Source organism: Budorcas taxicolor, chromosome Y, assembly GCF_023091745.1.
Source record: "Budorcas taxicolor isolate Tak-1 chromosome Y, Takin1.1, whole genome shotgun sequence".
In the NCBI taxonomy this organism is placed as follows: Eukaryota; Metazoa; Chordata; class Mammalia; order Artiodactyla; family Bovidae; genus Budorcas; species Budorcas taxicolor.
The window spans coordinates 2,206,283-2,222,764 of record NC_068936.1 but is presented as its reverse complement, the minus strand read 5'-3'; the positions used below and the strand labels follow the sequence as shown (position 1 = coordinate 2,222,764).

Below are 16,482 nucleotides of genomic sequence, written 5' to 3'. Positions count from 1 at the left end.
GCTGTGCTCTCTTTGTGGTGGCAGGAGTTTTATATGTAAAGAATACATTTTAATTGCTATTAGGAAACCACTGTAGAACTCTGTGCTCTGTGATGGCCAAGAGGGGTGGAGTGTTGTTGGGAGAACCAAGAGGGAAAGCTTCACGTATACATAAAGCTGATTCACATTTTACAACAGAAATCAACACAGCACTAAAGCAGTTACACTGTAAAAACATAAAACACTAATTTATTGAGTGTGGTATGCTTAGTCGCTCAGTTGTGTCCAAATGTTTGTGACTTCATGGACTTTAGCCCCCCAGGCTCCTTTGTCCTTGGGGATTCTCCAGGCAAGAATACTGGAGTGGGTTGTTATGCCCTCCTTGAGGGAATCTTCCCAACCTAGGAGTTGAATCCAGGTGTCCTGCATTGCAGGAAGATTATTTATCAGCTGAGCTACCAGGGAAGCCCAGTTTATTCAGTTTATTGAAAATGATAAGTTAAATAACAAAGTGTAATGACTTAATATTAAATGTAATACACCCTTACTCAAACTGGTCAGATTCACACTGTTCACGGCATCTGGTCCAGTCACTTCATGGCAAATAGGTGGGGAAGCAATGGAAACAGTGACAGACTTTATTTTCTTGGGCTCCAAAATCACTGCAGATGCTGACTGCAGCCATGAAATTAAAAGAGGCTTGCTCCTTGGAAGAAAAGCTATGACCAACTTAGACAGCATTTTAAAAAACAGAGACAGCACTTGCCAACAAAGGTTGGTATCTCTTGATTAAAGCGAAAGAGGAAAGTGAAAAAGTTGGCTTAAAGCTCAAATTCAGAAAACTAAGATCATGGCAACCGGTCCTATCACTTCATGGCAAATAGATGGGGAAACAGTGGAAACAGTGTCAGACTTTATTTTTCTGGGCTCCAAAATCACTGCGGATGTTGACTGCAGCCACGAAATTAAAAGACGCTTGCTCCTTGGAAGGAAAGTTATGACCAACCTAGACAGCATATTCAAAAGCAGAGACATTACTTTGCAACAACGATCCATCTAGTCAAGGCTGTGGTTTTTCCAGTAGTCATGTATGGATGTGAGAGTTGGACTGTAAAGGAAGCTGAGTGCTGAAGAATTGATGCTTTTGAACTGTGGTGTTGGAGAAGACTCTTGAGAGTCCCTTGGAGTGCAAGGAGATGCAACCAGTCCATCCTAAAGGAGATCAGTCCTGGGTGTTCATTGGAAGGACTAATGTTGAAGCTGAAACTGCAATACTTTGGCTGCCTGATGCGAAGAGCTGACTCATTAGAAAAGACCCTGGTGCTGGGAAGAATTGAAGGAAGAAAAGGAGAGACAGGATGAGATTTTCTTGTTACTTTGTTGCATTAGTATACAAACAATAGTATAATGAGAACCCTGTATACCTGCCAACCAGCATTAACAATTATGTATTATATTTCTGCAAAGTAATATCCCTGGTAGCTTACTGATAAAGAATCTACCTGACAATGCAGGAGAGATGGGTTCAATCCCTGGGTCAGGAAGACCCTTTGTAAAGGAAATGACAACCCACTCCAGTATTCTTACTTGGGAAATCCCATGAACAGAGGATACTAGTGGCGGTATACAGTGCATGGAGTCAGAATCAGACACAATTAAGTGACTGAACAACAACAATCATAAACTTTGTAATTCTCAGACTTAATTAATTACATGACATTTATTTACCTTTATAGTTTAAATAAACTTAAAAGAATTCTTTAATTTCTATAAACCCTTTTTTTCCCATTGTTCTTGTATTTATGGATAAAGCAGGGATTTCAGTTAGAAATGTATGGCATTTTGATTATGTAGTTGTTACATGTTATGAGTTAATTGGGTTAGAATGGGTAGATAGATGTTGTACTGGTATGACTACTTTTGCAGATGTTTTAAGAAAGAGCAAATTGGAATATGTATTTTTTATATCTTAGGAGTTGGAACAAAAATTGACCCCACTTTGTGCCGGGCTGACAGAATGGTGGGGCAGGTGCTTGGTGCAGTTGGAGCTTTACCAGAGATTTTCACAGAATTGGAAATTTCCTATTTTCTACTTAGACGACTTCTTGGTGTACGCACAGAAGGAGACAAGAAAGCAGCAAAGGTAAGTGCTTTTTGTAATTCAGAAGCACAGACAAAGCATGATGTTTCAAGCAGTTTTGTTCCTTTGTTACAGTGACAGTATAATTACAAAAAAAGTATTCGGGAGTGAATAATTTGGAAGTTTCTGTGTACCAATGAGCCATAAACCAAGCCAGAATTTTGTTTTGTTATTTAATGGAAAAAAGTGTTTGTGCCCATATGTCTAATGTGCGTGCTCAGCCATGTCTAACTCTTTGTGACCCAGTGGACTGCATCCAGCAAGGCTCCTTTGTCCATGAAATTTTCCAGGCAGAAAACATATGACTTTTTATAAAAGAAGAGTCAGACTTTGTTGGCAGAAATACAGAGAACTAAGTACTTAAATTTTCTGAGAGAGTATAAATATGTAACATATTTAAGTGTTCGCTGTCCCAGCATGCTGGGTTCCTGCCCCGGTTGGATCCAGGGTATCCGAAGTGTGACAGCGTCAGTGAAGAGAATGATTTAGAGAGATAAAGAAAGAAAGTTGTAGATAAGAAAATAGGGGAGAGAAAGAAAGAAAGACATGGGGAGACCAAGCTTCTTCTGTTAGCTAGGCCCATTAGTTTATTTTCAGAGAGGGCTTTTATACCCTGAGTTGTACATTGAGGAAAGTGAAAAATGTAGAGTCAACTCAACATTCCATCAGTATTAACTTTTATCGATACCAGGTTGCTTCCTGCAAGAGTCTTATTTTTTGTACATTATCTTCTGGCCCAGAGGCCTGTTGATATTTTATGACCTCTTTTTGATAAAGGTTGGTCGGCCAGAACAATAATTTTCCTTGAAAGTGTTTCTTCTTAAATTCCTAGGCTGCGTCACCCTTAAAGTACAGTTACGTTTTTATGAAGCAGATTCAGCAGGTTACAGCAAAGAAAGAACTTATTAACTCAAAAGTCTAATGTTGCTAATGCTAAAGCTGCTGCTTGATTTTTCTACATCCTGACTATATGCACTCCTAGGAACACAATGGATAGGGGATGTGAGAACTTGGCAGCGAACATTGGCTCAACAATGTTGCAAGAGTCTGGATAAACCTGCCAAGTAAGCTAGAATGCTAACAGGGGTTTGAATTGAAACACTCTTATCTTGTCCAGGAGAGTTATTAACTAAAGCCCTAAGTTAACTCTTTCCAGAGAAAGGTGGTCGGGGACAGCCCCCTGTTAATGTCAGAAGAGTTGGTGAAAGACATAAAATAGTAAGACAGATTCTGGTTTTGGGGTAGATGCTCAAGCGGGTCCAGGGGGTCCATCGAGTCCTGAGGCCTTGGTCATCAGGACTCTTCCGCATGACCTTGTCATGGGTGGGATGGCCCAGAGAGTCTTTGGAGTCCTGCGTGACCTTGTCATGGGTGGGATCTCCCTTGCTGGCTCCCGGCACCAGCAGTTTCATTTTAGAGTTGTCATTTTAAACAACAACGGGAAAATGACATTTAAAAAGGAATGATGTGTAATACATATTTTGACATTAAAAGATCTGAAGATACAATACGCTCAGAGAAACAAGTGGCAGAGAGTGATACGGAGTACTCTGTTAGCTTTTAACACTGGGTTTTTTTTATAGTAGTTAAGTCTGTATCATGTTATCACTATTAGATTGTATTCTCTAGCTTTTCTTCAAGCTTTAGTATTTGTTGTTTGAGTGCTTAAAATAATAGCTAGTGGGAAGCTGCTCTATAGCACAGGGAGCTGTTCCTATACCTTGCTTTGAAGTACGCAACCTTAGATTGAGAATATTCTTCCTGTACAGTATTTAAAATTCTGTATGTGATCATAAAGTCCTTTTCAGAGTTCGCTTTAGTATTTATATTTCTTACAGTCTGACTAAATGAAACATGAAGGTCTTAAAGACAACAGTGTAGGGGTTACCCTGGTGGCTCAGTGGTAAAGAATCTGGCTGCCAGTGCAAGAGACAACAGGTTTGATCCCTGATCTGGGAAGATACCGTATGCTGTGGGAGCAGGAAATCCTCTGTGCCACAACTGCTGTGCCCACATGCTGCAACTGCTGAAGACTGCCCACCTAGACTCTGCTTAGCAGGAGAAGCTGCCACAGTGAGAAGCCCACACACCACAGCTAGAGAGTAATCCCTACTGACCCCTACTAGAGAAAGTCTGCACAGCAACAAAGACCCAGCACTGCCACAAATAAATAAAATTATATATTAAAAAAGCTGGTGTGAATTTTGACATTATACTGTAAAAGCATCAGTAGGCAGTATGTTGTTTAGTTGGTAAGCCATGTCCAACTCTTTGTGACCCCAAGGACTGAAGCAAACCAGAGTTCCTTGTCCTTCACACTCCTGGAGTTTGCTCTAACTTGGGTTGATGGAGTTTGTCATGCCATGAAACCTTCTACTCTGTAGCCCCCTTCTCCTGCCTTAAATCTTCCCTAGTATCTGGTCTTTTCCAGTGACTTGGCTCTTTTTATCAGGTGTCCAGAGTATCAGAGCTTCAGCTTCAGGATCTGTTCTTCCGATGAATATTCAGGTTGGTTTCCTTTAGGATTGACTGGCTTGATCTTGCAGTTTACGGGTCTCTAGGGTTTTCTGCAACACTGTAATTTGAAAGCATCAATTTTTTGACACTCAGTCTTCTTTATGGTTCAACTCTCACATCCATACATGGCTTCTAGAAAAACTGTAGCTTTGACTATACGGACATTTATTAACGAACTGATGTCTCTGCTTTTTAATAATGTAGTCTAGGCTTTTTGTAGCTTTTCACTCCAAGAGTGACTGTCTTTTAATTTTGTGGCTTCAGTCACCAACTACAGTGATTTTGGAACCCAAGACGAGAAAATCTGTCATTGTTTTCATTTTTTCCCTTTATATTTGGTGTGAAGTAGCAGAGACATTAATTTGCCAACAAGGGTCCATCTAGTCAAGGCTATGGTTTTTCCAGTGGTCATGTATGGATGTGAGAGTTGGACTGTGAAGAAGGCTGAGCGCCAAAGAATTGATGCGTTTGAAGTGTGGTGTTGGAGAAGACTCTTGAGAGTCCCTTGGACTGCAAGGAGATCCAGCCAGTCCATTCTGAAGGAGATCAGCCCTGGGATTTCTTTGGAAGGAATGATGCTGAAGCTGAAACTCCAGTACTTTGGCCACCTCATGTGAAGAGTTGACTCATTGGAAAAGACTCTGATGCTGGGAGGAATTGGGGGCAGGAGGAGAAGGGGATGATAGAGAATGAGATGGCTGGATGGCATCACCGACTCGATGGATGTGAGTTTGAGTGAGCTCCGGGAGTTGGTGATGGACAGGGAAGCCTCGCGTGCTGCAGTTCATGGGGTTGCAAAGAGTTGGACATGACTGAGCGACTGAACTGAACTGAACTGAATGGGACTGGATGTCAGGATCTTGGTGTTTTGAATGTTGAGTTTCAAGCTAGCCTTTTCACTCTTCTGTTTCATCTTCATCAAGAGACTGTTTCATCTTCATCAAGAGACTCTTTAGTTTGCTTCACATTCTGCCATTAGTGTGTTATCATCTGTATATCTAAGGTGGTTTTTATTTCTCCCAGCAGTCTTGATTCCAGGTTGTGATTCATCCAGCCCTGTGTTTTGTAAACAAGCAAGGTGTCAGTATACAGCCTAGACTTACTCCTTTCCCAATTTCCCAGTTGTTCCACGATTGGTGCTGTTGCTTCTTGACCTACATACAGGTCTTGGAGGAGGCAGGTATTGCCCTTTAAAAAATTTTCCAGTTTGCTGTGATCCACATAGGTAAAGGCTATAGCTTAGTCAGTAAGCAGATGATTTTCTGAAATTCCTTTGCCTTTTCTGTGACCCAGTGGATGTTGGCAATTTGATCTCTGGTTCTTCCTTTTCTAAATCCAGACTGTTCATTTGGAGGTTCTCAGTTCACATACAGTTGAAACCTAGCTTGAAGGATTTTATGCGTTACCTTGCTAGTTTGTGAAATGAGCTCAGTTGTACTAGAATTGGAACATACTTTGGAAATGCCTGACTCTGGGATGAGAATGAACACTCTGTTTCCCAGTCCTAGGCTACTGCTGAATTTTCCAAATTTGCTGGTGTATTGAGTGGAGCACTGTAACAGCATCATCATTTAGGATTTGCATTAGCTCATTTGGAATTCTATCACCTCCATGAACTTTGTTCATAGTAATTTTTCCTAAGGCCCGCTTACTTTCACACTCAAGGATATCTGGCTGTAGGTGAGTGACTGTACTATTGAGGTTATCTGGGTCATTAAGACTTTAATTGTATATTTTGTCCATGTGTTCTTTTGTGTGTGTGTGATGATTTTGCCCTACATCAGTGTGAATCAGTCAGAGGTACATTTGTTCTCTATTCTGAACTGCTCTCCCTCCTCCCTTCCCAGCCTGTCCTTCAGGGTTGTCCCAGAGCATCAGCTTTGTGTGCACTGCTTCATGCCTCAAACTTGTACTGGTCATCTGTTTTGCATATAATAACATACACGCTTGAGTGCTATTCTCAAATCCCATTCTTGCCTTCTTCCATCGAGTCCCAAAGTTGTGGTTTATACCTGTGTTTCTTTGGCACCCTGCGTATAAGATGGTCAGTACTATCTCTGTAAATTCCATGTATTTGTGTTAATACACAGTATATGACTTTTCCTTTCTGACTTAACTTCACTCTGAATAATAGCCTCCAGGTTCATCTATCTCATTAAAACTGACTTAAATGCGTACCTTTATACAACTGGGTAATATTCCTTTGTGTATATGTACACCCTCCTTATCCATTCATCCGCTGATGGACAGTTCAGTTGATTCCACGTCCTAGCTATTGTAAACAGTGCTGCAGTGAACGTTGGGGTACATGTGTCTCTTTCAGTTCTGCTTTCCTTGGAATGTAACCAGCAGTGGGATTGATTGCTGGATCATATGGCAGTTCTGTTCCCAGATTTTCAAGAATCTCCACACTGCTATCCAAAGTGGCTATACCAGTTTGCGTTTGCATCAACAGTATAAGAGGGTTCCCTTTTCTCCACACCCTCTCTAGCATTTATTATCTGTAGACTTTTGCTGCTGCTGCTGCTAAGTCACTTAAGTCATGTCTGACTGTGCGACCCCATAGATGGCACCCCACTAGGCTACCCCGTCCCTGAGATTCTCCAGGCAAGAACACTGGAGTGGGTTGCCATTTCCTTCTCCAGTGCATGAAACTGAAAAGTGAAAGTGTAGTCTCTCCATCGTGTCCGACTCTTAGCGACCCCGTGGACTGCAGCCCACCAGGTCCTCCGTACATGGTATTTTCCAAGCAAGAGTACTGGAGTGGGGTGCCATTGCCTTCTCCTTGTAAACTTTTTGATGATGGCTATTAGGACTAGTATGACATGATACCTCATTTGTAGTTTTGATTTGCATTTCTCTAATAATAAGTGAAGTTGACTATCTTTTAAAGAGTTTATTAGTCATCTGTGTATCTTCTTTGGAGAGAAATGTCTATATAGGTTTTTTGCCCATTTTTTTACTGGGTTGTTCATATTTCTGGTATTGAACTGCATAAGCTGCTTGTATATTTTGGATATTAATTCTTTGTCAGCTTGTTGCTTTCTCCCATTCAGAAGGCTGTCTTTACACCTTGCTTATAGTTCTTTCATTGTGCAGAAGCCTTTAATTAGGTGCAATTTGTTTATTTTTGTTTTTCTGTCCATTACTCTGGGAGGTGGATCATAGAAAACGTGGTGATTTATGTTGAAGAGTCTTCTGTCTTTATTTTTCCCCTCAACGTTTTAAAGTTTCTGATCTTATATTTAGGTATTTAATCCACTTTGAGTTTATTTTTGTGTATGGTGTTAGAAAATGTTCTAATTTCATTCTTTTACATATAGTTGACAGTTTGCCCAGCACCACTTATTGAAGAGACTGTCTTTTCTGCATTGTATATTTTTTGCCTCATTTGTCAAAGATACAGTGTCCATAGGTACATAGAATTATTTCTGGACTTTCTGTTTTGTTCTGTTGATCTATAGTTTTGTCTGTGTCAGTATCAGACTATGGTGATGACTGTAGCTTTGTAGTACAGTCTTTAGTTAGGAAGGTTGATTCCTCCAGTTTCATCCTTCTCAAGACTGCTTTGGCTATTTGGAGTCTTTATGTTTCCATAAATTGTGAAATTATTTGCTCTAGTTCTCTGAAAAATACCATTGGTAGTTTGATAGGAATTGCATTGAATATGCTAACAATGAAAAATCAGAAAGAGTAATTAAGGAAACAACCCAATTCATTGTAACAAAAGAAATAAAATGCTTGAGTAGTATACTTATTTTCACTGTATTGATTCTTGCAATCCAACATGTGTCATCTTTGATTTCTTTCATCTGAATTTTATAGTCTCCTCTATATAGATCTTCAGTTTCTTTAGGTAAATTTATTCCTAAGCATTTTATTCCTTTTGTTGCAGTGTTGAATGGGGTTATTTGCTTAATTTCCCTTTCTGATTTTTCATTGTTAGCATACAAGAATGGAAGGTCATTTCTGTATGTTAATTTTACATCCTGCTACTTTGCTCGGAGAAAGCAATGGCAACCAACTCCTGTACTGTTGCCTGGAAAATCCCATGGATGGAGGAGCCTGGTAGGCTGCAATCCCTGGGGTCGCTGAGTCAGACACGACTGAGCGAATTCACTTTCACTTTTCACTTTGATGCATTGAAGAAGGAAGTGGCAACCCACTCCAGTGTTCTTGCCTGGAGAATCTCAGGGACGGGGTAGCCTGGTGAGCTGCCAACTATGGGATTGCACTGAGTTGGACATGACTGAAGTGACTTAGCAGCTGCTTTACTGTATTCATTGATTAGCTCTAATAGTTTTCTGGTGACATCTTTAGGGTTTTTTATGTAGAGAATCATATCATCTGCAAACAATGAGAGTTTAGCTTCTTTTCCAATCTGGATTCCTGTGATTTCTGTGATTTCTTTTTCTTCTCTGATTGCTATGACTAGAATTTCCAAAACGGTGTTGAATAGAAGTGATGAGAGTGGGCACCCTTGTCTAGTTCCTGATTTTAGAGTAAATGCTTTCAGTGTTGCACCATTGACATTAGTGTTTGCTGTGGGTTTGTCATATATGGCTTTTATTATGTTGAGATATGTTCCTTCTATGCCTACTTCTGGAGAGTTTTCATCATTAAAATGTGTGGAATTTTGTCAAAGGGTATCTCTGCATCTATTAAAATAACCATACAGTTGTATCTTTCAGTTTGTTAATATGTTATTGCATTGATTGATTTGGAAATATTGAAGAATCCTTGGCATCCCTGGAAGCACACCCAGTTGACATAATGTCTTGTCTTTCTAATATGTTTGTGGGTTTTGTTTGCTAGAATTTTATTGAGGGTTTTTGCATCTATGTTTACCAGTTATATTGTCCTGTAGTCTTTTTTTGTGGTGTCTTTGTCTGGTTTTGGTGTCAGGGTGAGGGTGGCCTCATTGAATGAGTTTGTGTGTTTTTCTTCCTTTGCAGTTTTCAGGAACAGTTTCAGTAGGATAGGTGTTAATGCTTTCGTAATGTTTGATAGCCATTGTGATGGCTTCATGTGTGAAGCCATCTTGTCCTGGGCTTTTGATTATTGGAAGATTTTGATTACAGTTTTAATTTCCATTCTTGTGATCTAGTGTTCATATATTCTATTTCTTATTCAGTTTTGAAACGTTAAACTTTGTAAGTATTTGTCCATTTCCTCCAAGTTGTACATTTTGTTGGCATATAGTTGTTCATAGTAGTCTCTGATGATAGTTTGTATTTCTCTGTTGTTCATTTTAATTTCTGAAATTTTTTCTTGTTAATTTTATGGATTTGAACCTGCTTTTTTTCCTGATAAATCTGATAAACGGTTTGTCTATTTTATGTCCGAAGAACCAGCTTTTAGTTTACTGATCTTTGCTGTAGTCTCTTTCATTTGTTTTATGGTAGTTTTTTTTTTCTAGTTGCTTTACATGTCAAGTTAGGTTGTTTCTTAGTGTTTCTTTTGTTTCTTGAGGTAGGCTTGTTCTGCTCTGAATTTCCCTCTTCAGAGGTCCTGAGCACTGGTTTTCCTGAATCCAATATTTTTTATTTTTGTGTTTTCATCATTTGTTTCTGTGTATATTTTGATTTCCTTTCTGATTTCTTCTGTGATCTATTGGTAATTTAGTATTGTGTTGTTTCGTCTCTGTGTTTTACGGATTTCCGCCGCCCCCCCCCCCCCCCCGCCCCCATGATTAATATCTAATCTTAAGCATTGTGATCCAGAAAGATGCTTGAAATGATTTCAGTTTTTGAAGATTTACCAAGCCTTGTTTTATGGCCCAGAATGTGATCTCCTGGAGAATGATCTGTGTGCACTGGAGAAGAATGTGAAATACATTGTTTTTGGGTGAAATCCTTGGTAGATATTATGTCTAATGGGTCCAATGTATTATTTAAAATTTGTTTCCTCGTTGATTTTTATGTCAGATATTCTGTCCCTCGGTGTGAGTGTGGTATTATAGTCCCACACTATTATTGTGTTACTGTCAGTTTCCCCTTTAATAGTTGTTAGTATTTGCCTTATGTATTGAGGTACTCTTTATGTTGGGTGCATATATATTTATAATTGTTTTTATCTTCTTCTGATTGATCTCTTGATCATTATGTAGTATTCTCCTTTATGTCTTAGAAAGGCCTTTTTTTTAAGCTCTGAGTGTTACTATTCTTGCTTTTTTTTTTTTAACTCCATTTTATTAACTATCTCTTTCTACCCTCATTTTCAGCCTGTATGTACACCTAGGTTTGAGATGGGTCTCTTGTCGACAGCGTATATAGGGGTTTTGTTTTTGTATCCATTTGGCCAGTCTTTGTCTTTTGATTGGAGCATTTTATCCATTTACATTCAAGGTAATTATTGATAGATATGTTCCCATTAGCATTTACTTTATTGTTTGGGGTTCTTTTTAGAAACCTATAACAATCTTGTCTAGACAAAATCCTTTAGCATTTGTTGAAGAATTAATTTGGTGGTGCTGAATTCTTTCAGCTTTTGCTGAATTCTCTCAGCTTTTGCTTGTCTGTAAAGCTTTTGATTTTCCCTTTGAATCTGAAAGAGATCCTTGCTGGGTAGAGTAATTTTGGTTCTGATTTTTCCCTTTCATCTCTTCAAGTATGTACTGTCAGTCCCTCTAACCTGCAGGGTTTCTGTTGAAAGATCAGATGTTATCCTTATGGGGATCCACTAGTATATTATTTGTTGCTTTTCTCTTGCTGCTTTTAATATTTGCTGTTTATGTTTAATTTTTGTTAGTTTGATTAATATGTGTCTTGTTATGTTTTTCCTAGGGTTTATCTTGTATGGGACTCTCTGGGTTCTTGGTACTTGGTTTTTGTTTCCTTCCCAATTGTAGGAAAGTTTTCTGACTATAATCTTTTCGAATACTTTCTCATGCCGTTTCCTTTTGTCTTCTCCTGGGACCCTATGATTTCAGTGTTGGGGCATTTAACATTGTCTCAGAGGTCTTTGAGGTTATCCTCATTTCTTTCTATTCTTTTTTCTGCTCTGCTTCATTTATTTCCACCATTGTATCTTCTAGCTCACTTATCTATCCTTTCTTTTGCCTCAGAGTTCCTTTGATTTCTTTTGGTTCCCTCCAGAGTGTTTTAATCAGTTTTGCATTGTTCGTTACTGATTGACTCTTTTTTATTTCTTTTAAGTCCTTGTTAAACATTTCTTGCATCTTCTTAATATGAGTCTGTAGTCTGTCTGTAACTCGACTTTGTTTTCAAGATTTTGCACTACCTTTACTATCATTATTCTGAATTATTTTTCAGGTAAACTCCCTTTCTCCTTTTTTGTTTGGTTAGGTTAATTTTTATCATGTTCCTTCACCTAATGGATATTTCTCTGCCTTCTCATTTAGTTTGCTGTGTTTGGGGTCTGCTTTCTGCAGGCTGCAGGGTTGTAGTTCCTCTTATTGTGGGTGTGGTTGGATCCTGTGTGTGGGGTTGGACCTTTGCTTGTGAAGGTTTCCTGCTTGGGGGAACTTGTTTTATGTTCTGGTGAAAGGAGCTGGACATTGTCTCTCTGTAGGGCAAGGAAGTATCCAGTAGTGCGTTTTGGTGTGTCTGTGGATTTGATATGGTGTATGAAATATCTTGTATTGGAACTTGCATTGAACTTGATGGCTCTTCGGTGAAGCTTGTTTTTAGTGTAGGCATGGAGAGTTTTGGATAAGCTCTTGTCTATTAGTGTTCCTTGGGATCAGAAGTTCTATAATGGTCTAAAGTTCTGGAGGTGAACCTCCACCTCTGTGTTTGAGTCCCCCTCCTACAGTAGCATTAAAGCTTCTCTGTCCTCACAGCACTGAAGACAAAACCCCAAGGTTAATATTGAAACAACTCTCCACAGCCAGGAATACAGAGAGGTTCACAGAATTACGTAGAGAAGAGGAAACAGGGAGATAGAAATGACCAGGTTGAGAAAATGGAGAGTTAGAGGGGGATAGAGCAGTCAAGACAGCAGTTGAATGCCTAAGTGAAAATGGGTACTGTAAAATAGACTCTTAAAGGCTCAAAATTAATAATTATCAAAAAGCAAAGATTAAAAAACTAGGATAGAAAATAGACTTTCAGTATACTACAATAAAGTACAATATAAAAAATACAAAACAAATTCTGTCAAAAAAATAAAAAAATATTTGTATGGAGTTTGTTTTAAAAGGGGCTTTAATTTTAAAGAAAGGTAATAGACTACAAATATGAAAGTTAAGGAAATAAAGAACAATTTTTAAAAAAATTAAAAGTGATAGTGAAATGTTTACAGGAATTTCTCTGGAGCTGTTGTGGGCTGTGTGGGGTCAGTTAAATGTCAAATAATCCCTTATTCTGGCTTGTACTTGTTCTTAAAGTCTGTTCTTGACCCTTAGATGCACAGTCTCAGATTAACTGGTGGATTTTAATCTGTTGTATCTGCCACTTCCAGGTGGTTCCCCCTTCTTTGCTTATTTTGGCCTCCTGTGTTTGTAAGTTTCTTCAGTATCTAATCTCTGCCCTGAGTTGAAGGGGCAAAGGTGACCATTTATTCAGGCTCACTTGCTCAGTTGTGTTGTGGAGAGCAACACACACACTGCAGGCAGACACTGCTGGGATGTGTGGGGAGTGCTCACAGTGAATGGACCACATGGGGGTTGCTGCAGCCCAAACTGGTGTGTACTTCCCAGGTCCATGTTACTCAGGCTCCCAGGTCCTCTGCAAGGACCCTGTCCTGGGAAGGCCCTTGCTTTCATGCACTTCCCAGGTCCAAGCCTCTCAGGCACATATTCCTGGATGTGCCATGAGCACACAGACCCAGATGGGCAGTGTGTCTCATGCATCTCTCTGGTCCCAGCAGCTTGTTTTCCTAGGTGTGCAGCAAGGGCTTAGTCTCATGTGTGCCTTGTGTCTCCTTAGGGTAACTGGTCTTAGATTGTAATACTCATGGCAGATATGAACCATCCAGGGTCCCAGGAAGACATGGTTAGTGACTGGCAGCCTGGTCACAGCTTGGTGGGAGAAGTATCTGGGGTTGAGATTGCAGAGGTCCCTTGCCTTCTGCCTCTAGCTGTGGTGTACCTGCCTGTTAGCCTCCAGAGAGGGAGGGCCACTGGCTTACTCTTGGTATTCCCTAGGGTGCAGTCCTTTGTTCTGTGATTGTGCCAGGGGTCACGGTGAGATGTAGAGGTCTTTTGTTTTTCATTGTCTCTCTGGAATTCCCAGGGATTGGGTTTCTGTGTCACATTGGCCCCCTCAGATTGTCCTCTGAGCACTCAAACCTGGTCCTTACCCTAAAGACCAGTGATGCATCCTGTGCCTTGCCTAGCCCCTCCTGTATTTGGGCAGAAGTGAGTGTGTGAGCCTTTTGCTTTTCTGCTTGTAATGCGGTTCGGTGCGAAAATTCTGTGGTGATTTTTTTTTTCTTCCCATTATATTGCTCTCGGAGATTCCAGATCTCTTCACTGACCCTCTCTGTGATAGGGTTTCCTATTGTGTGGAAACTTCTACATGACTCCCTCTGCAGGTGAGGTCACTGTCCCTTAATCCCTTGTCTCTCTTTTCATCTATTATCTTTTGTCCTACCTTCTTTTGAAAAGATAACCTTTCGTTTCTGGTATCTGGTATTCTCCACTAGCATTGAGAAGTTTGTTTGTAGAAGTTGCTCCATGTTCATTTGATCTTTTGATGGATCCTCTGGGGGAGAAAGTGGTCTCCCTATCCTATTCCTCTACCATCATAGGACCTCTCTCCCTCTTCTGTGTATTCTTGTCATATATTCTTATTCTTTTGTGCTATTGTTAGGTTCTTGCCATTTCTGTCCATTATTGTGCCCATCCTTGCATGACTTTTTTCTTGCTCTCAATTTTCTTGAAGAGGTCTCTTGTCTTTCCTGTCTTTTGGTTTCCTCTCGTTTTTGTATTGTTCATTTAAGGTTTTTTTTATCTCTCCTGCTGTTCTCTGAAGCTGTGTGTTCAGATGGATATGTCTGTTCAGTTTCTCCTTTGACTTTTACTTTTCTCAGCTATTTATAAGGCCTCCTCAGACAACCACTTTACCTTCTTGCATTTCTTTTTCTTGGGAATAATTTTAGTCACCACCTCCTATACAGTGTTACAAACCTTTGTCTATAGTTCTTCAGGCACTCTGTCCGATCTAATCCCTTGAATCTGTTTGTCACGTCCACTATATAATCTTAAGGAAAGTGGTGTAGGTCATATATGAATGGCCTAGTGGTTTTCTGTACTTTCTTCAGTTTAAATCCCATTTTGGCAGTAAGTATTCATGCTGAGCACAGTCAGCTGCAGGTCTTCTTTTTGTTGATTTTATAGAACTTTTCTGTCTTTGACTACAAAGAATGTGATCAGTCTGGTTTTGATATTGACCATCTGGTAATGTTCACGCCTAGAGTCTTCTCTTGTATTGTTGGAAGAGGTTGTTTAGCATTGTGAAAGTGTTAGTCACTCAGTCATGTCTGACTCTTTGCAACCCTTCGGACCATAGTCCGCCAGGCTTCTCTGGTCTTGGAATTTTCCAGACAAGAGTGCTGGAGTGGGTTGCCATGCCCTTCTTCAGGGTATCTTCCTGATTCAGGGATCAAACCCAGGTTTCCCACACTGTCGGCAGATTCTTTACCTTTTAAGTTACCCGAAAAGCCTGTTTAGCAGTATAATTGCTAATAATTATGGTAGTAGGTGTTACTCAGTTTTACAGAGACCAGGACATTTAAGTGCCTAGTTATCTATGAATGGAATTAGGCCTTCAGAACCTGCTAAACTATGTGTTATGTTGTTATTGTCTTGGTATGCTTTTTAAGAATGTGGTAGATACTTTCTGTCTTAAGTCTCTTCAGAATTTGTTTCATTGATCTATGCTTTCCTCAGTAACTTAGATCCTGTTTGTATTCAGTAAGTCCTAAATAATAAACTTTTTTTTGACCCTTGTAGGATATATATAGTACAGAATTTTATTTAGTAAATTCTCACTTTATATTGTAAAGTATTTCCTTTATTTAAGGATTTTTTTTCCCCCCTCTGAAGGTACAAAAGTTATCCAAGAATGAAGTGCTCATGGTGAACATAGGATCACTTTCAACGGGAGGAAGAGTCAGTGCCGTCAAAGCTGATTTGGGTAAAATAGTTCTCACTAATCCTGTGTGCACAGAAGTGGGAGAAAAAATAGCCCTTAGCCGAAGAGTTGAGAAACATTGGCGGTACGTTTGTCAACTTTCACTTTTCATTTCAAAACAATATATATTTTGTTGTGGTATATTTGTTCTTAATGGTGTATGCATGTACAGGTACAAACTCTTTTCCTTGAATTCAGTGCTTCTCAAGGCTTCTCAGCAGTGTATATGAATCACTAAAATCTATACTTCTCCCTGCTGGGTAAAGCTACATTTCAGTTTTTACCCCATGTACTGAGACTGGCTTTCATTTAAGTCTCAAACATAGTTTGTATAAAATCAAACAATTCAGAATCAATCATTCTGTTTTCTTTGACTTTTTAAGTAAATATTCATTTTATTATTATTCATATTATATATCATTCACATTCATATTACTACATGTGCATGTGTCTATACATATATACATATGTATATGTATATATGTGTGTGTGTGTATATATATATATATATATATATATTTGTATATACCTTAGTTTTTTCAAAATAACTGAGTAGGTAGTATAGTCTGGAATTCTTAGTAAGAATAAGGATATTCTCTTATTCAACTAGTTCAAAGATTTTAACATTGGCAGAATTTAAAACGTACAGTTTTGTTTTCAGTTTTGTCTTAACCTTGTCCTTTACTGACTTTTCATTTCTTCAGCCCAGTATCATGTATTTCCTTTCCAGTTTTATTTCTATTTCAT

At 39.2% G+C, this 16,482-nt stretch overlaps 1 protein-coding gene across 2 annotated transcripts in view; it reads left to right on the top strand.

Annotated features, from left to right (window-relative positions):
- Positions 1–16,482, top strand: part of LOC128071006 (eukaryotic translation initiation factor 2 subunit 3, Y-linked-like) — a 45,071-nt gene that overhangs the window by 14,867 nt on the left and 13,722 nt on the right. For both annotated transcript variants that reach the window (XM_052664006.1, XM_052664005.1), the window contains exons 10-11: positions 1,953–2,122; positions 15,648–15,820. In XM_052664006.1, coding sequence (XP_052519966.1) covers positions 1,953–2,122; positions 15,648–15,820 — 343 coding nt within the window. The remainder of the gene's footprint in view (positions 1–1,952; positions 2,123–15,647; positions 15,821–16,482) is intronic.